General features: G+C 52.8%; 1 protein-coding gene across 1 annotated transcript; it reads right to left on the bottom strand.

Moving 5' to 3' along the window:
* Positions 1-355: 355 nt before the first annotated feature.
* On the bottom strand, positions 356-24214 carry LOC133363002 (meiotic recombination protein REC8 homolog). Its single transcript, XM_061582003.1, has 19 exons — positions 23913-24214; positions 21084-21152; positions 19608-19741; positions 18981-19056; positions 17419-17539; positions 17222-17276; positions 16333-16385; positions 15251-15344; positions 13680-13758; positions 12610-12701; positions 12082-12146; positions 11329-11502; positions 10557-10623; positions 8475-8593; positions 6547-6595; positions 5409-5460; positions 4509-4730; positions 1330-1439; positions 356-454 (listed from the first exon to the last, which is right to left on the bottom strand). The coding sequence occupies exons 1-19, from the start codon at positions 23963-23965 to the stop codon at positions 360-362; spliced, it is 1779 nt and encodes a 592-aa protein (XP_061437987.1). The 5' UTR covers positions 23966-24214; the 3' UTR covers positions 356-359.
* Positions 24215-24661: the final 447 nt, after the last annotated feature.

Raw genomic sequence — 24661 nt, 5'->3', positions numbered from 1 at the left:
TCATTATCAGAGGGTGTTGGTCTGCATGTCTTGCCCCAAGTCTGCGTGAGGCAACCGCAGACTTGGAGATTGCCTCGCCAATAGCTGCTGCTGCTGCTGCTGCCTATTTGGTGTTTGAACATCTCAACGCAAACTACGGTGCCATTGTCAGAAAGGGTTTGTAGATCGCCTCATGACTCATCGCCAGTCGGCTGGTGATGGACTCATCGCCAGTCGGCTTGTGATGGACTCATCGCCAGTCGGCTTGTGATGGACTCATCGCCAGTCGGCTTGCGATGGACTCATCGCCAGTCGGCTGGTGACGGACTCATCGCCAGTCGGCTGGTGACGGACTCATCGCCAGTCGGCTTGTGATGGACTCATCGTTTGCTGGTGAAGTCGGGTCCACGCGTGATCCGGATCGCTCCAAACGGCTGCGTCTGCTCCAAAGCGATAATACGGTGCCCAGCCAGTTCTGTACACGTGCACACACACACACAGACACACAGTATGTGTGTGTGTGTCTGTGTGTGTGTATGTGTGTATATGTATGTGTGTGTGTATGTATATGTGTATATGTGTGTGTGTGTGTATATATGTGTGTGTTACGTGTGTGTGTATGTGTGTGTTGGAAACATTTAGGCTGGCCTGCCTACGATCCATCCTGGGTTTAACCAGGCTGGATTGTGTGAGGAGCTCACAAATCCTTGAAAGATCTGGGCAAAGTCCCATCGGTGAGCTCCTCCGGCAGGCAAGGCTGCGTTGGCTGGGTCATGTAGCCCGCATGCCCAGCTACCGCATGCCTAAACAGCTTCTGTTCGGCCGGATCGAGGGGGCTAAACGGGCGCGGCACGGGCTAGAGAAGAGATGGAGTGATGTGGTACAGGAGGACGTGGAGCTGAGTGGACTTGCCGATGACCGGTACCAGCGGTGTCAAGATCGGCCTCAGTGGAGGAGGCTCGTGAAGGACGCTACTGGGCAGTTGGAGGCAGTCGCCCTCCAACAACAACGGAGGGCGGAGGAGCGACGCTCACAACAACGAGCGGAGCGCCGGGTGGCTAAAGCACAGCAAGTTGGTACGGTAGGGGGCACAGGTGGTGCATCAGCCAGTCATCTCGGTCATCTCGGTCAGTCGACCCGTGGCACCTGCTGGGTCTGCCCCGTGACCTCCTGCCAGCGGGCGTTCGACACTTCACGTGGCCTCAAGGTGCACTTGGCCTGGCACAAGCGTCGTGGTGACGTCACCGCCACTTAGTGGCGAATGGCGGTTGTTGTTGTTGTTGTTGTGTATGTGTGTATATGTGTGTGTATATGTGTATGTGTGTGTTTCTGTGTGCGTGTTGCGTTTACCCAAACACAAGTAGAAGACTCTGGCTGCCGTGCCGCGTGTTGTGCGATCACGTGGGATGAGAAGGGACATAAGCGCGTCACCCGTCTCTCGTGTCAACTCCTCGATGCGCCTACACACACACGCACACACGCACAGACACACACACAGACACAGTCACACACAGTCAGTCACACACACACACACAGTCACACACACAGACACACACACAGACACACAGTCACACACACAGACACACACGCACAGACACACACACAACAACAACAACCGCCATTCGCCACTAAGTGGCGGTGACGTCACCACGATGCTTGTGCCAGGCCAAGTGCACCTTGAGGCCACGTGAAGTGTCGAACGCCCGCTGGCAGGAGGTCACGGGGCAGACCCAGGTGCCACGGGTCGACTGACCGAGATGACCGAGATGACTGGCTGATGCACCACCTGTGCCCCCTACTGTGCCAACTTGCTGTGCTTTAGCCACCCGGCGCTCCGCTCGTTGTTGTGAGCGTCGCTCCTCCGCCCTCCGTTGTTGTTGGAGGGCGACTGCCTCCAACTGCCCAGTAGCGTCCTTCACGAGCCTCCTCCACTGAGGCCGATCTTGACACCGCTGGTACCAGTCATCGGCAAGTCCACTCAGCTCCACGTCCTCCTGTACCACATCACTCCATCTCTTCTCCAGCCCGTGCCGCGCCCGTCTAGCCCCCTCGACCCGGCCGAACAAAAGCTGTCTAGGCATGCGGTGGCTGGGCATGCGGGCTACATGACCCAGCCAACGCAGCCTTGCCTGCCGGAGGAGCTCACCGATGGGACTTTGCCCAGATCTTTCAAGGATTTGTGAGCTCCTCACACAATCCAGCCTGGTTAAACCCAGGATGGATCGTAGGCAGGCCAGCCTAAATGTTTCCAACCGGCGAAGATGCTCCACCAGGGGGGTCCACGTCTCGCAAGCGTAGAGAAGGGAGGGAATGACCGTGGCCGAGAAGACCTGAAGCTTCGTGCGGAGCGACAGACCAGGTAGCTTCCACACAGCGTTACGCAACCGATGAAAAGATATTGCCGCTCGACTGATTCGGAGTGAGACCTCTGCTGATAGACTGGAGCCGGTCATAAGCACACTGCCCAGGTATGGGAAACTCTCCACTCTCTCCACAACTGCCCCATCACCAATTGGGAGTTGTGGGGGTGGAGTGTCCGATGGTACAAAATACCCAGGCAGGTGCTTAGTTTTGGTGGGGCTGATGGTAAGGCCCCACCTCTTGGTGGCACGCTCCAGTCTCAGCAGCAGCGTCTCCAACTCCTCTTCTGAATGAGCAGCTATTACCAAATCATCGGCATACATAACGTGGTTGACACACACACACACAGTCAGTCACACACACACACGCACACACGCACACACACAGTCAGTCACACACACACACGCACACACACGCACACACAGTCAGTCACACACACACAGACACGCACACACAGACACACACACACGCACACACACACACATACACGCACACACACACACAGACATACGCACACACACACACACAGACACGCACACACACACACACGTGCACACACACACACACAGACACACACAGACACACGCACGCACACACACACACAGACACACGCACGCATAAAAACACACACACACACAGACACACACACAGACGCGCACACACGCGCACATGCGCACACACACAAACACACGCATACACAAACATCCCCCGTATAGCCTTTAACAGACTGTTATGGCAAGTGCTGTCACCGATGAAGGCCGGCACGGTGGCACACGAGGGGGTAGGTGGCGATAGACTCAACACACAGCAGAGACCCATTGACTCATCACACAGCAGAGACCCATAGACTCATCACACAGCAGAGACCCACAGACTCATCACACAGCAGAGACCCATAAACTCATCACACAGCAGAGACCCAAAGACTCATCACACAGCAGAGATCCATATACTCATCACAGAGACCCATCGACTCACACAGAGACCCACAGACTCACACAGACACCCATAGACTCATCACACAGAGACCCATAGACTCACACAGACCCGTCGTAGCGGTGGATTTGTCCTTTCGTTTTTCCCTAAACACACTTTCGGCCGAAACCGAAATGTACAGAACCGAAGTTACCGGACACACGATGTATGAGTTGTGTCGTGATGCAATGCTACTTTAATCAAAAAAACAATCTAGAACTAATCATTCAGAGCCTGCAGTAAGAGTCGCTAAATATCAAATCTGTAGGTGATACTTCCTTAGTAATCATATCCAAACAGACGAATGTTGTAGTTAAGAAACAACAGTTTAAATTTCGATTTAAAGCTTTCGTGACTGCAGGGATTCATCTTCTTGGTTGTGGCCAAAACGTCGTGAGAATGATTTAATAATGTTTTATTTTATTATTTTATTATTTCCATTCTACGTGACTTTACTGAAGAACCAGGAAAACAACAGTTTCTCCGCATGCAGCCAGACAGGCTGTTGACCACAGACCCAAGCTGCAGCTGCTGCTGCAGCTTGGGTCAGCTGCTGCTGCAGCTGTTGCTGCAGCTGCTGCTGCTGCAGCTGCTGCTGTTGCTGTTGCTGCTGCTGCTGCTGTTGCTGCAGCTGCTGCTGTTGCTGCTGCTGCTGCTGTTGCTGCTGCTGCTGCTGTTGCTGCAGCTGCTGCTGCTGTTGCTGCTGCTGCAGCTGCTGCTGCAGCTGCTGCTGCTGACGTGTGTGTGTGTGCAGCCTATCGCACAGGATTGCCTAGCGCCGACTGACCGGCCGATAGGCAGAGTGATAGATGAGGCACCGGTGTAATATTCTACAAATAGATCTCCGGTTGACGAATGGCGACCGAAAGTCAAAATCAGCTCCGGCCAAAACCGAAAATTACAAATTTACTTTCGGCCAAAACCGAAAGTTTGCCCAAAGAGGCCATTAGCCAAATTTCGGCGCCGAAACCGAAACCGAATTTCGGTCGGCGTCTAATAGAAATAGTGCCGTTGTAATTTGTAGATATTTTTGTTGAGCGATGTGTTTAGCTCGCCAACGCTTTGCACTGCCGTCGTGTTTTCCGTATTGTTTGTGGTTGTGAGCTTCTAACCCCGTGCCCCGTGACAAAGAGCTTCAGCGACTCGTCGCATTTCCTCCTGCGGGACAAACAAGTCTCCCCATTCTGACTCACTGCAGCAGTCGAACCCGCGTCGCCGCCGCCGCCGCGGCCACCGCCACCTCCTGGAGCGGCGATGTAAGTCTGGCAGGAGGCGTGGGGGAGCGCGACGGCACCGCGGGGAAGATGGCAGCCTCAGGGGAAGCTGCCTCCACTGCAGCCTCCACCTCCTCCATCCCCACCTCGTCCATCGCCACCTGCTCCATTGCCACGTCGTGAACCAAGGCGCTGGGGAACCTGGGAAACACAAACGGGAATGTGATGAGTCTGTGGGTCTCTGCTGTGCGATGATCTCTACTGTGTGGTGAGTCTATGGGTCTCTGCTGTGTGGTGAGTCTATGGGTCTCTGCTGTGTGATGAGTCTATGGGTCTCTGTGTGATGAGTCTGTGGGTCTCTGCTGTGTGATGAGTCTATGGGTCTCTGCTGTGTGATGAGTCTATGGGTCTCTGCTGTGTGATGAGTCTATGGGTCTCTGTGTGATGAGTCTATGGCTCTCTGTGTGGTGAGTCTGTGGGTCTCTGCTGTGTGATGAGTCTATGGGTCTCTGTGGTGAGTCTATGGGTCTCTGTGTGGTGAGTCTATGGGTCTCTGCTGTGTGGTGATCTCTACTGTGTGGTGAGTCTATGGCTCTCTGTGTGGTGAGTCTATGGGTCTCTGCTGTGTGGTGATCTTTACTGTGTGGTGAGTCTATGGGTCTCTACTGTGTGGTGAGTCTACGGGTCTCTGTGTGATGATGCTTCTGCCTCAGCCAGTAAACCCATGGCACCTGCGTCTGTCCCGTGACCTCCTGCAAATGAGTCTCCGACACTCCACGTGATCGCCTGAAAGTGCACCTAGCCTGGCACAAGCACCGTGGTTGATGTCACCGGTAATTGGTGAACAGCGGCTGTTGATGGACGAATAACTCCACGTACTTATCGATTTCTGCAGCAGTGATGCTCTCTCCATCCGCAGACTCTATTCCTTCTGTAAAACATCATCGGTCAACATCGCTACTGTCATTCACATGGGTAGCAACACCATCACCACATCATCACCATTACATTATCACATCATATCACCATCGTCACCGCCATTATCAGATTACATTATATTATCATCACAACCACCATCATCATCATCATCACAATCATCACAACCACCATCATCATCACAATCATCGCTAGAATCATCACAACCACCATCATCATCATCATCACAATCATCACTAGAATCATCACCACCATCATCATCATCATCACAATCATCGCTAGAATCATCACAACCACCATCATCATCATCACAATCATCGCTAGAATAATCACCACCATCATCATCATCTCCACCACAATCATCACGACCATCATCATCATCACCACCACAATCATCACTGGAATCATCACAACCACCATCATCATCATCATCACCACCATCATCATCATCATCACCACCACAATCATCACTGGAATCATCACAACCACCACCACCATCATCATCACCACCACAATCATCACTGGAATCATCACAACCATCATCATCATCACCACCACAATCATCACTAGAATCATCACCACCACCATCATCATCACAATCATCGCTAGAATAATCACCACCACCATCATCATCACCACCACAATCATCACTGGAATCATCACAACCATCATCATCATCACAATCATCACTAGAATCATCACCACCACTATCATCACAATCATCGCTAGAATAATCACCACCACCATCATCATCACAATCATCAATGGAATCACCACCACCATCACCACCACCACTACCACCACCACTACCACCACCACCACTACCACCACCACCACCATCACCACCACCACCACCACCACTACCACCACCACTACCATCACCACCACCATCACTACCACCATCATCACCATCACCACCATCATCACCACCACTACCACCACCACCACTACCATCATCACTACCACCACCACCACTACCATCACCACCACCACCACCACCATCATCACCATCATCACCACCACCACTACCATCACCACCACCACTACCATCATCACCACCACCACCACCACCACCGCTCACCTCCAGTGATTCCAAGCAGCGTGCTTCTCTCCACTTGTGCTCTCACCACCTGCACAGAAAATAAAAACGGGTCGGCATCTTTTCTCCGAATCTGTCCCTCTACATTCAAAATAACAAAACACATCAAGGCACTTTTTGCTGTAGACATTCCATCATCCACACAGCCATCCTTGTGTGAGTGCCACACTGAATCAGCATCAGTTCAACACGTAGTGGCTTTCGCGACCAACATTATTCAGCAGCAGCGGCAGCGGTACATTCCGAGTGGCCAACATCTCATCTCTGTCAGTCTCGTTCAATGTGCCAGTCTGGCAGGCACACAGCTGCACTGAGATCTTCAGTCTGGCCTGGTAGCCGATGTGCTCGCTGGCAAACTCCCCCAGCACCCAAACTCCTTCGCCGCTCACAATTGTCGCTGCTGTCTGTGACGGATTCTGTCTCAACGTCCTCCCCCTCAGGGCGGCGTTGTCTCTCTCGCTCTCTCGTCCACGACAAACCTCAGTGCTGCGTCCTCTGCCGACTCAACGCGCGACAAACGCCGTCCATAACGCAGGTCGCGCAAGTATATGAACCTGTCTTCTTGGTTCTTTCGGTAAAGTCATCACGTAGAAGGGAAATAATAAAATAATAAAAATAAAACTTAATAATTCTCACGACGTTTCGGCCACAACGCAAGCAGCCGTCCTCAGGTGGAGAACAGGCCTGTCGGAAAGACAGCGTCTGAATGAAACACCACCAGGCTTGGCAGCGTATATTTAAGCTGGGTTGGAGGGGGAAGAGCGCCTTGACAAAAGAATTTGCATATCAAGAGGAATTTAGCATATTTATGGGAAATGAAGATATGAGATTAGTACTACTTGTGAAATGCGTAGGAGGTGGGCGGGGGGTTTCAAAGTCATATTAAGAAGATGAATCCTTGCAGTCACGAAAGCTTTAAATCGAGGGTTTACGTTCATTTATCAAAGGCGATCTAACCCAATGGTTTCCTGCGGCGTCTGCACACTTTCCCTGCAGTAGCACCCATCGTTCCCTGCGCACCTAGACGCACGCCGCTGTAAACGTCTAAATGATAATCCGCTTTGTTGAGTTGTCATCTGTGCCCAAGTCGCTTCTGGCTAATAAGTGAAGACCTCGGTGGGCTTTGTGTGGCAGGGTGCGGCTCTCATACTCTGATGGTGCGTTGTCTTTGAGTTGTGCGCCTTTTGGCGTCATCTGGTCCAACGCACGTGAGACTAGGCTCTAAGGAAAGCTGTCTCGGGTGTGGACCAATCAACTTCAAGGACAGTGCATACAGAGTTATGGTTTTTGTTTGCATTATGACTGCAGGTATTGTGGTCTATGCAAACATGACTCCTTGTAAAAAAAAGGTGTCAGTTTTGTTGCCAGATAGAAGGGTAAAAAAACAACTATCCGTTGCCGATTGTTTACTAAATGTAGTGTCCCCCCTCCCCCCCAGCTGCTCCAATCGACGGCGAATATCCCTTTCACGAGGGACCCGGCCACGATCGTCACCCACCCATCCACCCACCCACTCACCCACCCACCCACCCACTCACCCACCCACCCACCCACCCACCCACCCACCCACTCACCCACCCACCCACCCACTCACCCACCCACCCACCCACTCACCCACCCACCCACCCACCCATCCACCCACCCACTCACCCACTCACCCACCCACTCACCCACCCACCCACCCACTCACCCACCCACCCACTCACCCACCCATCCACCCACCCACTCACCCACTCACCCACCCACTCACCCACTCACCCACCCACCCACCCACCCACCCACTCACCCACCCACCCACCCACCCACTCACCCACCCACCCACTCACCCACCCACCCACCCATCCACCCACCCACTCACCCACCCACTCACCCACCCACCCACCCACTCACCCACCCACCCACCCACCCACCTCGGTCTCGCTGTAGACGGACGAGGGAGACATGCTGGGGGCGGGCGCCCGTCTCCTGGCGGACGCCGGAGGCACGGCCGCCCTGTCCCACAGGCCGCGTAGAGGGGCCATCAGCCAGCCTGCACGCGGCCAACACAGAGAATCACCGCACGGAAACTCCCCTCCGTGGAGCCGTTACCAGGAGAGACGTGGCAGAATTGACACACAGATCCCCCGGCATGGCCTCAACAGAACGCGAAGTTGGGGGTGGTGAGTTGGGCCTGAGTGGGAATCGAACTCGGGTCGCCGGGCTCCTTGGTTGCTGTTCCGGTAAACTACACTCAGTGAGTCATTTACAGGCCACTCGCTCACTCACTCAATCATTCATTCACTCGCTCACTCACTCACTCAATCATTCATTCACTCAACTACTCACCCACCCAGTCACTCAATCACTCAACTACTCACCCACCCACTCGCTCACTCACTGAATCATTCACTCGCTCAACTACTCACCCACCCACTCGCTCACTCACTCAATCATTCACTCGCTCAACTACTCACCCACCCACTCGCTCACTCACTGAATCATTCACTCGCTCACTCACTCACCCACTCACCCAGTCACTCATTCAATCATTCACTCGCTCAACTACTCACCCACCCAGTCACTCGCTCACTCACTCAATCATTCACTCGCTCAACTACTCACCCACCCACCCAGTCACTCAATCACCCACTCAATTACTCACCCACCCAGTCACTCGCTCACTCACTCACCCACTCAACTACTCACCCACCCAGTCACTTAATCACTCACTCGCTCAACTATTCACCCACCCACTCGCTGAATCATTTACTCGCTCACCCAATCAACTACTCACCCACTCACCCACCCAGTCACTCGCTCACTCACTCACTCACTCACTCGCTCACCCACTCAACTACTCACTCACCCACTCACTCACTCACTCAATCATTCACTCGCTCACCCACTCAACTACTCACCCACCCACCCAGTCACTCGCTCACCCGCTCACTCACCCACTCACTCACCCGCTCACTCACCCACTCACTCACCCGCTCACCCACTCACCCACCCACCTACCAAGTCACTCACTCACCCACTCACTCACCCGCTCACCCACTCACCCACCCACCTACCAAGTCACTCACCCACCTACCGACTCACCCACTCACCCACTCGCTCACCCGCTCAACGACTCACCCACTCACCCACCCACCTCACTTGTGGTCACTCGCCTGCGTGTCTCTCTTCTATCGCTATGACTACAGCTGGTCGCTCGCCCATTTCTCCGGTAACGTTGAGGTCTACGCCAGACTGATGAAATCTCGCCGCGGTGGCTAGGAGATGTTGACTACCTCGCCTTGTCTACAGGAGGTCTATGTGGAGTCTGTGTCTCTCTCTCATCATTATCATCACGGTGGCTAGGGAGATGTTGACTACCTCGCCTGGTCTACAGGAGGTCTATGTGGAGTCTGCGTCTCTCTCTCATCATCATCACCACGGTGGCTAGGAGATGTTGACTACCTCGCCTGGTCTACAGGAGGTCTATGTGGAGTCTGCGTCTCTCTCTCATCATCATCACCACGGTGGCTAGGAGATGTTGACTACCTCGCCTGGTCTACAGGAGGTCTATGTGGAGTCTGCGTCTCTCTCTCATCATCATCACAGTGGCTAGGAGATGTTGACTACCTCGCCTGGTCTACAGGAGGTCGTGGGTTCCATCCCGACACTTACGCCTGCTGCTGTATATTCTCTCATCTCTCTCTTTCCCTGTGGCCACGTGGATTTTTCTCCAGACAAAATCACTCGTTCATCGTGTTGGGCTGCTATAAATGTCCACATAATGAGCTATCATTTGTGGCCAGTTCCCTCAGTGGGCCTTACCCGGTCAAATAAAATTATCTCATAGTTTTAGTTAAGTTCGTTTGGTCCGTTCTTTTTCTTAAATCATTGTCGCCACCATCATTTACTGCCACCATCGTCGTCAGAATCTTTATTTATCCTGGACGAATATGATGATCTATGAAGCTCTTTCTTACACATGTCCAAAGTAGTCATCATCTAAAGTAGTTTACCTGATGCCGGGTTTCTGAATAGATAAGAGACGGAATTCCTTTGAATGGATTCCGGCTCAATAGGAACCTGGATTTGAGAAAAACAAACATCACCGTTAACATCGCATCATCGACACCAATCATGAACATGATGTCATCGCTATCATGGTCATCAATATCATTATTAACACACAGACATTTTCACACCGTGATTCTCAAAAAAAAGTTGACACTCACCCACTCACTCACTCACTAACTCACTCACCCACCCACCCACCCACTAACTCACCCACCCACTCACCCATCCACTCACTCACCCACCCACCCACTCACCCACCCACTCACCCACCCAAGCACCCACCCACTCACCCGCCCACTCAGTCACCCACCCACTCGCTCACTCACCCACCCACCCACTCACCCACCCACCCACCCACTCACCCACCCACTCACCCGCCCACTCAGTCACCCACCCACCCACTCGCTCTCCCGCCCACCCACTCACCCGCCCACTCAGTCACCCACCCACTCACCCGCCCACTCAGTCACCCACCCACCCACTCGCTCACACACCCACTCACCCACCCGCTTACTCACCCACTCACCTACCTACCTGCTCGCTCTCCCGCTCACCCACTCACCCACCAACTCACTCACCCACCCACCCACTCACCCACCCACTCACCTGCCCATTCAATCACCCACCCACTCAGTCACCCACCTACCCACCCATCCACCCACCCGCCCACCCACCCTCCCACCGGCTCGCTACGACGGTGACGGCGCTACTCACGAACGGCTGCAGCGAGCGTTGGGGCCCAGCCACCTGTGCCCTCATCTCGTCCTGCGGCATCTGGGTGTCGTCGTCGCTGAAGAGGCGGTGGCGGCGGCGGCGTCGATGGGGAGGGGGGGCGGCCCCCTCGGGGCTGAGGGGGGGCAGGTGGAAGGGGCTGTCCAGGCTGTCATCCTACGGGCGGCAGAGATGCGCAGCGCAGCGCAGAAGGTCGCTTCTCTTTCATGTTAGCGCTACCAAGCGCCGCGTCGTCATCATCATCATCTACGTGGACATTCACAGCAGCCAAATACTCCAAAACGCGCCACGTTGATTCTAAGTGAGGAAGGAAAGACCGGAGGACGTGGTGACAAATCCACGCAGCCACGGGGAGAGACAGCGAGAGACATGCAAACTCCAAATACACACGTGTGTGGTGTGTGTGTACACGTGTGTGTGGTGTGTGTACATGTGTGTGTGTGTGTACACGTGTGTGTGTGTGTACACGTGTGTGTGTGTACACGTGTGTGTGTGTACGTGTGTGTGTCACGTGTGTGTGTGTGTGTGTCACGTGTGTGTGTGTGATGTGTGTACACGTGTGTGTATATGTGTGTGTACACGTGTGTGTGTGTCACGTGTGTGTGTGTCACGTGTGTGTGTGTGTCACGTGTGTGTGTGATGTGTGTACACGTGTGTGTGTGTACGTGTGTGTGTCACGTGTGTGTGTGTGTCACGTGTGTGTGTGTCACGTGTGTGTGCGTGTGATGTGTGTACCGCTCTACGTAGAGGGGAGGGGGGGCTCGGCATGGCTGGGGCGACAGCTCCAGTGAGTGTGGCCTCTGTGAATTCACGAGCGAACGTCTCAAACGAAGCATTCACAATCAACACTCAAACTCGACATTCACAATCAAAAATACAGATCGATTAATCAATCGATCTTTATTTTCCGTGCCAATATCAATAAAGTGTGCACAAAGTAATGTGAGTGAGACAATTAGCCCATCGCACCCTCAGTAGCAAACCCCGCGGTGCGAAAGAAATCCAGCTGTAGGTGCGGACTTGCAAAGCGAAGTGCAATCCGCGTGTCCCCGTGTCCCCGCGTGTCCCGTGTGTCCCCACGTGTCCCCGTGTGTCCCCGCGTGTCTCGTGTCCCCGTGTGTCCCCGCGTGTCCCCGTGTGTCCCCACGTGTCCCCGTGTGTCCCCGCGTGTCTCGTGTCCCCGTGTGTCCCCGCGTGTCCCCGTGTGTCCCCACGTGTCCCCGTGTGTCCCCGCGTGTCCCCGTGTCCCCCCGTGTGTCTCACCCAGGGCGTCGGGAGAGGCGGCGAGTGGCGCGGCGCGGATGTCGTCGACCGTGCGCCTCTTCGTGACTTCCACGTCGGCCTCCAGTGAAATCCTGGAGAGACAGAGACGCACGCAGAGCGGGTGAGTGAGAGGGTGAGTGAGTGGGAGAGTGGGTGAGTGAGTGGGTGAGTAAGTGAGTGGGTGAGTGGGTGTGTGATTGGGTGAGTGGGTGAGTGGGAGAGTGGGTGAGTGGGTGAGTGAGTGTGCGAGATTGCGTGTGTGAGTGGGTGAGAGCGACAGTGGGTGAGTGAGTGGGTGAGTGGCTCAATCAAAGGGTGTGTGAGTGTATCAGTGAGTAGGTATATGAGTGATTGGGTGAGTGCGAAAGTGAATGGGTGGGTGAGTGGGACAGTGGGTGAGTGGGTGAGTGTGCGAGTGAGAGGACGGGTGAGTGAGTGGGTGAGTAAGTGCATGAGTAGGTGCGTAAGTGATTGGGTGTGTGAGTGAGTGTGCGAGTGAGAGTGTGTGAGCGAGTGTGCGAGTGAGAGTGGGTGAGTGAGTGGGTGCTTGAGTGAGTGGGAGTGGGTAGGTGGGTGAGTGGGACAGTGGGTGAGTGGGTGTGCGAGTGAGTGAGTGTGCGAGGGTGCATGAGTGAGTGGGAGTGGATAGGTGGGTGAGTGTGTGAGTGAGTGTGCGAGTGAGAGAGTGTGCGAGTGAGAGAGTGCATGAGTGAGTGGGTGGGTGAGTGGGACAGTGTGTGAGTGGGTGAGTGAGTGTGCGAGTGAGTGAGCGAGTGGGTAGGTCGGTGAGTGGGACAGTAGGTGAGTGGGTGAGTGAATGTGCGAGTGAGAGAGTGAGTGGGTGCGTGAGTGGGACAGGAGGTGAACTGATCCCGGGCCTCCCCTAGGTCGACTCAGCCTCAAACGAGTACCTGGTGCGATGTGCAAACATCTTTCACTAGGGAGGCAAAGGCCGTGCCGGCCTTCATAGGTGCTCGCTCGCAGCACTTGCCCCTACAGTCTGTTAAGGCTACACGGGGGATCTTTGTCTTTGGGCGAGTGCTGGTGTGTTGTGCGGCCTCCGTGCCCACCTGGATGGATGTTGAGTGACTCCAGAATCTTCATAAGTCCCATCCTTGCGCAAGACCTCCTCATCCTCCTCCTCCACAGCTGCCAGATCATGATCATCGTCAATATCATCAACGTAAGTCATCAGCGTCATCATCAGCGTCATCATCAGCGTCATCATCAGCGTCATCATCAGCAGCAGCAGCGTCATTCATAAAGCAGAATCAGCGGCATCATCAGCGATCTTTGTGTTTGTGTGCAGGCGCAGAGAGGAGTTGACACACGAGGGATGGATGACACACAACACACACCACACACATTCACAACACACACCACACACATTCACAACACACACACACAACACACACACATTCACAACACACACACAAAACACACACACATTCACAACACACACAACACACACACATTCACAACACACACACAACACACACATTCACAACACACACCACACACAACACACACACCACACACACATTCACAACACACACACAACACACACACATTCACAACACACACATTCACAGCACACATATAACACACGCACACATCCCACACAATACACACGTTCCACACACACACACACACCACACACACACACCACACACACACCACACACAAACATTCACAACACACACAACACAAACACCACACACAAACAAACACACATATAATACACGCACACATCCCACACAATACAAACATATACCACACACACACATATACAGACATACACACCACACACACATATACCACACACACATATACCACACACACATATACCACACACACATATACCACACACACACACATATACCACACACACACACATATACAGACATACACACCACACACACCACACAAACACCACACACACACATTCACAACGCCCACCACTGCCGTGTGTATGTTGAACTTCGTTCGCACCGTACGTAGCCAAACGCGCCTATTGGAGGTGCAGGGAAACCACTTTAACCAACATCACCGCCAACCACCACCACCATCACCACCATCACCTTCAGCATCACCACCATCACCATCACCACCACCATCACCACCACCACCATCACCACCACCATCACCACCATCACCTTCAGCATCACCACCATCAGCATCACCACCATCACCTTCAGCATCACCACCATCACCACCATCAGCATCACCATCACCACCACCATCACCTTCAGCACCACCACCATCACCACCACCACTACCACCACCATCATCACCACCACCACCACCACCATCAGCATCACCATCACCACCACCATCACCACCATCACCTTCAGCATCACCACCATCAGCATCACCACCATCACCTTCAGCATCACCACCATCACCACCATCAGCATCACCATCACCACCACCATCACCTTCAGCACCACCACCATCACCACCATCAGCATCACCATCACCACCACCATCACCTTCAGCACCACCACCATCACCATCACCACCACCATCACCTTCAGCACCACCACCATCACCACCATCATCACCATCACCACCATCAGCATCATTATCTCAGAGTTCTCGCTCGCTCGCGTCCGATGGGTTCCCACACGGTGGCCGCTACCTCCGTGTGGAGCGAGAGGAGAGAGCAGGTGGGGAGACAGCAAGTGTTGAATCTCTTGCGGAGACATTTCAGGCAGGTCCGCTTGCTCTGCAAACTGCAACGAAAAACGAATAGAATCTGGCGAAGCACCTTAACCATTCCCTACATTCATAGAGCGCCTGACCTCAAGCTGCTTGTACATCGCTTAAATGTGGTGACAAAATTACGGCCAGTCCACGCTGAATAAGCGGCGTTCACACAACGTACGGATGTTGAACAGCCCTTAGACTTTCGCTATGATAGGCCAGTACCCCGCCCGGCCACCTTTGTCTCCCCAGTGGCGATGTTGACTACACACCGCACCAGGTACTCGTACGAAGCTGAGTCGACCGAGGGAAGGCCCAGGACCGGTTAGGATCATCGTCAGTGATGTTGTCGGCCGTGAGCGAGAATCGAACGCGGGTGGCCGGGTCCGTGGCGCAGTGTGCTAACTGCTACACCACCGCTCACACACGCACACACGCAGACACACGCACACACACGCACGCAGACACACACACACGCAGACACACGCACACACACGCAGACACACGCACACACACGCTCACACACACACGCACACACGCAGACACACACACACGCACGCACACACACGCAGACACACGCACACGCACGCATGCACACGCATGCCCAAACACGCAGACACACGCACACACACGCAGACACACGCAGACACACGCACACACGCAGACACACGCAGACACACGCACACACACGCACACACGCACGCACACACACGCAGACGCACGCAGATACACGCACACGCAGACACACGCACACATGCAGACACACGCACACGCACGCAGACACACGCACACACACGCACGCACACACACGCACACACACACACACGCACGCACACACGCACACACACGCAGACACACGCAGACACACACACGCACACACACACACGCACACGCACGCAGACACACGCACACACACGCACGCACACACACGCACACACACACACACGCACGCACACACGCACACACGCGTTGTTGACAAATGTGTTGAGTTTCAGTGGTAAATGATAAGAAACTTACCATGCCCTCCTCTGGCACCAGAGACTTTAAATCTCGCATCGTAAACGGTGGCTCTGCACACGCACAAAGACAAAGATCCCCCGCGTATAGACTTAGCGGACTGTAGGGGCAAGTGCTGTTAGCAGGTAGCAAATACGAAGGCCGGCACGGCACACAAGGGGGTGGGTGGCCAGCACCACGCCCGGCCGCCTTTGTCTCCCCAGTGGCGATGTTTACTACACACCGCACCAGGTACTCATTTGAGGCTGAGTCGACTTAGGAGAGGCCCAGGACCAGTTCACATAATCGTCACGCAAATAACACACATGCACACATGCATGTTCAAAGTGACTTCCATTATCAACATTTCATGCACAATGCACGCATTAAAAACAAATGATTTTATGAACTTTAATAATTACAGGCATCATCTTTGAACATTCATCCATTATGATCTGTTGTCTAAATTAATTTATGGGTTCTTGGTCGAGTTTTGTGAGACTTTGTTCAGATGAGGCAGTGGAAAAACACCATCCATACCATGCTAGCTTGGCTCAGATGTATCAGTGAAAAAACACCACCCGTACCGCGCTGCCTTGGCTCAGATGTAGCAGTGGAAAAACACCACCCGTACCGCGCTGGCTTGGCTCAGATGTAGCAGTGGAAAAACACCACCCGTACCACGCTAGCTTGGCTTAGATGTGGCAGTGGAAAAACACCACCCGTACCACGCTAGCTTGGCTTAGATGTGGCAGTGGAAAAACACCACCCGTACCATGCTGGCTTGGCTCAGATGTAGCAGTGGAAAAACACCACCCGTACCATGCTGGCTTGGCTCAGATGAGGCAGTGGAAAAGGATGTATTGGTCGCATCAACAGAGGCGGGTGTGTAGGTGCATCTTGCATTCACCAGGTGATAGAGGAGAGCCAGATGGAGGCAGGGGACTCAGCACATCTGCTTGAAACTGTCGGGCAAAGACAAAGATCCCCTGTGTAGTCAACGCAAACGATGGGGCAAGTGCTGTGAACGGGCACACACACACGCGCGCACACACACACGCACGCACACACAAACGCACACACGCACACACACACACACGCGGGTACCTCGATTGCATGGAGAGTTTCTGAGGCTCGGGTTAGGAAGGTCATGACCCCGAACCAGGGGTCAGCAGCTCCCAGGGTCTCCTCCATGATGGACAATTCATCCGGAAGCGTCAGCCGCAGTCTAGCAGACACATTGCGATGTTCATGTTTGTCCTCATGGTGGTGATGATGGTGGTGATGGTGGTGATGGTGGTGATGGTGGTAATGGTCGTAGTGGTGCTGGTTGTGATGGTGAAGATGGTGGTGATGATGGTGGTGGTGATGATGGTGGTGATGGTCGTAGTGATGCTGGTTGTGATGGTGAAGATGGTGGTGATGATGGTGGTGGTGGTGATGATTATGCCGGTGGTAATGGTGGAGATGGTAATGATAGTGGTAGTCATGGCGTGGTGGTGAAGATGGTGGTGACAATGGTGATGATGATGATTGCTTGTGTTGCAATCGAAACGTCGTATGCTATTATTTAATTTAATTTATTATTTTATCTTTAGACGTGACTTAACCGAAAGAACCAAATAATCATTTACTGCAGTCACGAAAGTTCTAAAATTAAGATTGAACCACTTCTACGGGGAAGTTTTGAGCTTATCCTTTTTTCTCTCTCTCTTCTCTCTGCCTGTGTCTTCTCTTTGGAATGTTCACACTTAAATTCTAACTTAGCAATCTTTTAAATACGTAATCAACCAGGCTATGCGTTAATTGTGTGTTGACCGACTCTCTGTGTTGTATTACATTACATTTCGATATTTTGCTAGGTTATTGAATTTTAGTTTGTCCTTCTGATTTTCAGACTTGCTTGCCGTGTCATCGCACTTGCAGAACCTTGTTTTTTGGACCACTCATTGATATGCAAATGTTTTCCCTAACCCCCTCCCTCTCTCTGCCTCCTCCCCCCTCTGTCTATTTAAGGCCACCCCACAGAGATGATCACCCCTCTCTGGTTCCTGTGTTGCTCCCTCTATGTATCTTGGTGATATCTGTCTGCTAATATCTCTGTCTATAGTTTTCTGGTTAGATTCTATGTTGCTATTTCATTATACCTGATGATGATTGCTTGTGTTGCAATCGAAACGTCGTATGCTATTATTTAATTTAATTTATTATTTTATCTTTAGACGTGACTTAACCGAAAGAACCAAATAATCATTTACTGCAGTCACGAAAGTTCTAAAATTAAGATGATGGTGGTGACGATGGTGGTGACGATGGTGGTGACGATGGTGGTGACGATGGTAGTGATGATGGTGAAGATGGTGGTGACGATGGTGGTGACGATGGTGGTGACGATGGTAGTGATGATGGTGAAGATGGTGGTGACGATGGTGGTGACGATGGTGGTGACGATGGTGGTGACGATGGTAGTGATGATGGTGAAGATGGTGGTGACGATGGCGGTATTCTGGTGATGCGGCTGATGATGATGCTGCTTCTGCTGCTGATGATGCTGCTGATGATTCTGCTGCTGATGATGCTGCTGCTGCTGCTGATGATGATGATACTGATGCTGCTGCTGATGATGCTGCTGATGATGATGCTGCTGCTGATGATGCTGCTGCTGTCACCTCTCCGTCTCCTCCATGTCGATGCGAGCCACCGTCGCCGCCCTGTGCAGCTTCTCCAGACACGAGCGCACGTCGTCTGAAGGGCGACACGCGTCGACGCAACATCACCCCTCACCACCCCCCACCTCGTCACCCCCCCACCTCGTCAACATCACCCCTCACCACCCCCCCACCTCGTCAACATCACCCCCCCACCTCACCCCACCACCTCACCCCATTACCTCACCCCACCAACTCACCCTCACACCTCACCCCCCCCACCTCACCCCCCCCCTCACCCCACTACCTCACCCCACCCCCTCACCCCCCCCACCTCACCCCCCCCCTCACCCCACTACCTCACCCCCCCCCACCCTCCCACCTCACCCTCCCACCTCACCCCACCACCTCACCCCCTCACCCTCCCACCTCACCCCGCCACCTTACCCTCCCACCTCACCCCACCCCCTCACCCTCCCACCTCACCCCGCCACCTCACCCTCCCACCTCACACCACTCCCTCACCCCCCCACCTCACCCCACCACCTCACCCCACCACCTCACCCTCACACCTCACCCCACCACCTCACCCCCCCACCTCACCCCACCACCTCACCCCACCACCTCACCCCCGTGCGTCTGCCTCACCGATGAGGTAGCCGCTCTGGCGAGAGAAGACGCAGGCCAGGCCGTACATGAGCTGAGCCGACAGGTAGAGGGAGAATCGCCGCAGCTGGCCCTTCTCCTTCACGCGCAGCATCACGTGGTCCAGGACATCGTTACTGCAACATCAACATCACACACACAATACACACCATCAACACCATCATCATCATTATCATCAACACACACACACCATCAACATCATCATCAACATCACACACACATCATCATCATCACACATCAACATCATCATCACCACATCACACCATCAACATCATCATCACCATCAACATCAACATCACACACACATCATCATCATCACACATCAACATCATCATCACCACACACACACCATAAACATCGTCATCATCATCACACCATCAACATAATTACACACACACCACCATCAACATCACCACCACCACCACCATACAAACCATCAACATCATCATCAACATCATCATCATCACACACACCATCAACATCATCATCAACATCATCATCATCATCACACACCATCATCATCATCACACATCATCATTACACACACCATCATCAACATCATCATCACACATCATCACACATCAACATCATCATCACAAACACCATCAACATCATGATCACACACACCATCATCACACACACCATCATCATCAACATCATCACACACACCATCAACACCACACACACACACACACACCATCATCATCAACATCATCACACACACCATCAACACCACACACACACACACATCACCATCATCATCAACATCATCACCACACACACACCATCATGGAGATGCGTTACGACGACCCCATCGTAAGTCAAAAATATCGGGTGCGTGAGTGAGTGGGTGAGTGAGTGGGTCAATGGGTGCGTGAGTGAGTGGATGAATGAGTGAGTGGGTTAGTGGGTGAGTGAGTGGGTGAATGAGTGGGTGATTGAGTGGGTGAATGAGTGGGTGATTGAGTGGGTGAATGAGTGGGTGAGTGAGTGGGTGAATGGGTGGGTGAGTGGGTCAATGGGTGCGTGAGTGAGTGGATGAATGAGTGGGTTAGTGGGTGAGTGAGTGGGTGAATGAGTGGGTGATTGAGTGGGTGAATGAGTGGGTGATTGAGTGGGTGAATGAGTGGGTGAGTGAGTGGGTGAATGAGTGGGTGAGTGAGTGGGTGAGTGAGTGGGTGAGTGAGTGGGTGAATGAGTGGGTGAGTGAGTGTGTGAATGGGTGAGTGAGTGGGTCAATGGGTGCGTGAGTGAGTGGGTGAATGAGTGAGTGGATGAATGAGTGAGTGGGTTAGTGGGTGAGTGAGTGGGTCAATGGGTGCGTGAGTGGGTGAGAAAAACTGATGAACGGAATCGGACCGGGACGGGGTTTTCACGAGTTGTTTGGATGGAGTGGCAAGCAGCAAAGGAGCAACGCTGAATCCGCGACCCGCATCACCGGATGCCCCCGACTCTCACCAGGACAAGTTGACGTTCACAAGCAGCCATTCCCTCCTCGACAGCTTCACTGCTTTGGTGGCGGCCAACCTGCAGCAATGACCAGAGTGGTGAAGTATGGTCACCCCCCCCCCCCCCCCACTCCACATTGACCAGAGTGGTGAAGTATGGTCACTCACCCCCCCCCCACTCCACATTGACCAGAGTGGTGAAGTATGGTCACCCCCCCCCCCTCCACATTGACCAGAGTGGTGAAGTATGGTCACCCCCCCCCCCACTCCACATTTACCAGAGTGGTGAAGTATGGTCACTCACCCCCCCCCCCCCACTCCACATTGACCAGAGTGGTGAAGTATGGTCACCCCCCCCCCCCACATTGACCAGAGTGGTGAAGTATGGTCCCCCCCCCCCACTCCACATTGACCAGAGTGGTGAAGTATGGTCACCCCCCCCCCACATTGACCAGAGTGGTGAAGTATGGTCACCCCCCTCCACTCCACATTGACCAGAGTGGTGAAGTATGGTCACCACCCCCCACTCCACATTGACCAGAGTGGTGAAGTATGATCACCCCCCCCCCCACTCCACATTGACCAGAGTGGTGAAGTATGGTCACCCCCCCCACTCCACATTGACCAGAGTGGTGAAGTATGGTCACCCCCCCCCCCCCTCCACATTGACCAGAGTGGTGAAGTATGGTCACTCACCCCCCACTCCACATTGACCAGAGTGGTGAAGTATGGTCACTCACCCCCCCACTCCACATTGACCAGAGTGGTGAAGTATGGTCACCCCCCCCCCACTCCACATTGACCAGAGTGGTGAAGTATGGTCACCCACCCCCCCCCACTCCACATTGACCAGAGTGGTGAAGTATGGTCACCCCCCCCCCACTCCACATTGACCAGAGTGGTGAAGTATGGTCACCACCCCCCCCCCCCCCACTCCACAATGACCAGAGTGGTGAAGTATGGTCACCACCCCCCCCCCCCACTCCACAATGACCAGAGTGGTGAAGAATGGTCACCCCCCCCCCCCACTCCACATTGACCAGAGTGGTGAAGTATGGTCACTCACCCCCCACTTCACATTGACCAGAGTGGTGAAGTATGGTCACCACCCCCCACTTCACATTGACCAGAGTGGTGAAGTATGGTCACCACCCCCCACTTCACATTGACCAGAGTGGGGAAGTATGGTCACCACCCCCCCCCCCACTCCACATTGACCAGAGTGGTGAAGTATGGTCACTACCCCCCCCACTCCACATTGACCAGAGTGGTGAAGTATGGTCACCCCCCCCCACTCCACATTGACCAGAGTGGGGAAGTATGGTCACCCCCCCCCCCCCCACTGACCAGAGTGGTGAAGTATGGTCACCCCCCCCCCCACTCCACATTGACCAGAGTGGTGAAGTATGGTCACTCACCCCCCCCACACCACATTGACCAGAGTGGTGAAGTATGGTCACCCCCCCCCACTCCACATTGACCAGAGTGGTGAAGTATGGTCACTCACCCCCCCCCACTCCACATTGACCAGAGTGGTGAAGTATGGTCACTCCCCCCCCCCACTCCACATTGACCAGAGTGGTGAAGTATGGTCACCCCCCCCCCCCACTCCACATTGACCAGAGTGGTGAAGTATGGTCACCCACCCCCCACTCCACATTGACCAGAGTGGTGAAGTATGGTCACCCCCCCCCCCACCTCCACATTGACCAGAGTGGTGAAGTATGGTCACTCAACCCCCACTCCACATTGACCAGAGTGGTGAAGTATGGTCACCACCCCCCCCCCCCACCTCCACATTGACCAGAGTGGTGAAGTATGGTCACTCAACCCCCACTCCACATTGACCAGAGTGGTGAAGTATGGTCACCCCCCCCCCCACTCCACATTGACCAGAGTGGTGAAGTATGGTCACTCACCCCCCCCCACTCCACATTGACCAGAGTGGTGAAGTATGGTCACCCCCCCCCCCACTCCACATTGACCAGAGTGGTGAAGTATGGTCACCCCCCCCCCCCCCCCACCTCCACATTGACCAGAGTGGTGAAGTATGGTCACTCACCCCCCACTCCACATTGACCAGAGTGGTGAAGTATGGTCACCCCCCCCCCACTCCACATTGACCAGAGTGGTGAAGTATGGTCACTCACCCCCCCCACTCCACATTGACCAGAGTGGTGAAGTATGGTCACCCCCCCCCGTACTTTGATAACAAAAATCGATCAGTTAACAAATGTTTTTGTTAAAAATGCGCCAATATCTTGGCAATATTGATACTTTAATAGCTTTGTGCGAGTTATAAATTGTAGAACTGTACAGGTGACGTGATGTTAACTTTATAAATAAAAACTTTGAGTAGCGTGAGGTAAAAGTTTGTGAGGGAAATGTTTATAAAAAATAACGATTAGGAATGGATAATGACATTTGTAACTTTATAAATTAGAACATTAATACGATGTATTATAAATCTATAAGTGATTAATTAGTATACTGTTGATATATAATTATATATACCGTGCTACTGTGCAAGTGTATCGTTATTAGTACATTCTGCATATAATTTGTAAGATTATAATGTAACTAATTAACTTAAATTAAAGAAATATACGAATACGAACAACGATATCGTCTTCAGTATTAATACATTAATAGCGAGGATATCGTGAGGTAATATTAATAACTATGTAATGTAGAATAACACATCAATAGCATCATTGCGCTCGTCATCAACTGATTGACAGGTTGATGTATTTACAATAATAATTTTTATGTTTATAAATTAGACTTAGTCGCTATCAGCTCAAGTTTAGTATATTTGTGAGGTAAAAGTTTGTTTTACCAAATCGTCGCAAACTTTCCACGCCTTCTCAACACCTCAGGGTAATAGAACATGTTTGGTTTTCCCTCAAAATCGCTCTTAGTTAACAATAATAATTATCTCTAAAGTTTGGCGCCCTTCAGACGAGGGAAACTTTAAATCTGTGGCCGCGGCAATTCACGCTCCCACCGCTCTGCGCTGGCCAATATCTCATTAACATAATTTATGCGTCGCTGCGATGACGTCAGATCGCGTTACATTAACATAATATATGCGGTCGCTGCGATGACGTCAGACCGCATAAACATTAACATAATATATGCGGTCGCTGCGATGACGTCATATCGCGTATAACATTAACATAATATATGCGGTCGCTGCGATGACGTCATATCGCGTATAACATTAACATAATATATGCGGTCGCTGCGATGACGTCATACCGCATAAACATTAACATAATATATGCGGTCGCTGCGATGACGTCATATCGCGTATAACATTAGCATAATATATGCGGTCGCTGCGATGACGTCGTATCGCGTATAACATTAACATAATATATGCGGTCGCTGCGATGACGTCAGAACGCGTAATACATTAACATAGTCTATGTGGTCGCCGCGATGACGTCACGGAGCACGCATTCTTTAACATAATATATGCGGTCGCTGCGATGACGTCATATTGAGTAAAAATTAACATAGTTTATGTAATCGCCTCGATGACGACAGGGTCGCCGATGGCATTAACAGTGGAGTCCCCGCGAT

The sequence above is a fragment of the Lethenteron reissneri genome, unplaced genomic scaffold, assembly GCF_015708825.2.
Source record: "Lethenteron reissneri isolate LAM-NWPU_2019-01 unplaced genomic scaffold, ASM1570882v1 scaffold_1639, whole genome shotgun sequence".
In the NCBI taxonomy this organism is placed as follows: Eukaryota; Metazoa; Chordata; class Hyperoartia; order Petromyzontiformes; family Petromyzontidae; genus Lethenteron; species Lethenteron reissneri.
This window is presented reverse-complemented; position numbering and strand designations above follow the sequence as displayed.

Bases quoted from the DNA above. Each gene is read 5' to 3' on its own strand.
- LOC133363002 (XM_061582003.1), bottom strand. From the start codon at position 23,965: ATGTTCTATTACCCTGAGGTGTTGAGAAGGCGTGGAAAGTTTGCGACG. The intron at 17,277-17,418 runs GTACCCGCGTGT...TTTGCCCGACAG, and splicing joins AAACTCTCCATGCAATCGAG to TTTCAAGCAGATGTGCTGAG. The intron at 8,594-10,556 runs GTAAACTACTTT...GGCCGCGTGCAG, and splicing joins ATTCAGAAACCCGGCATCAG to GCTGGCTGATGGCCCCTCTA.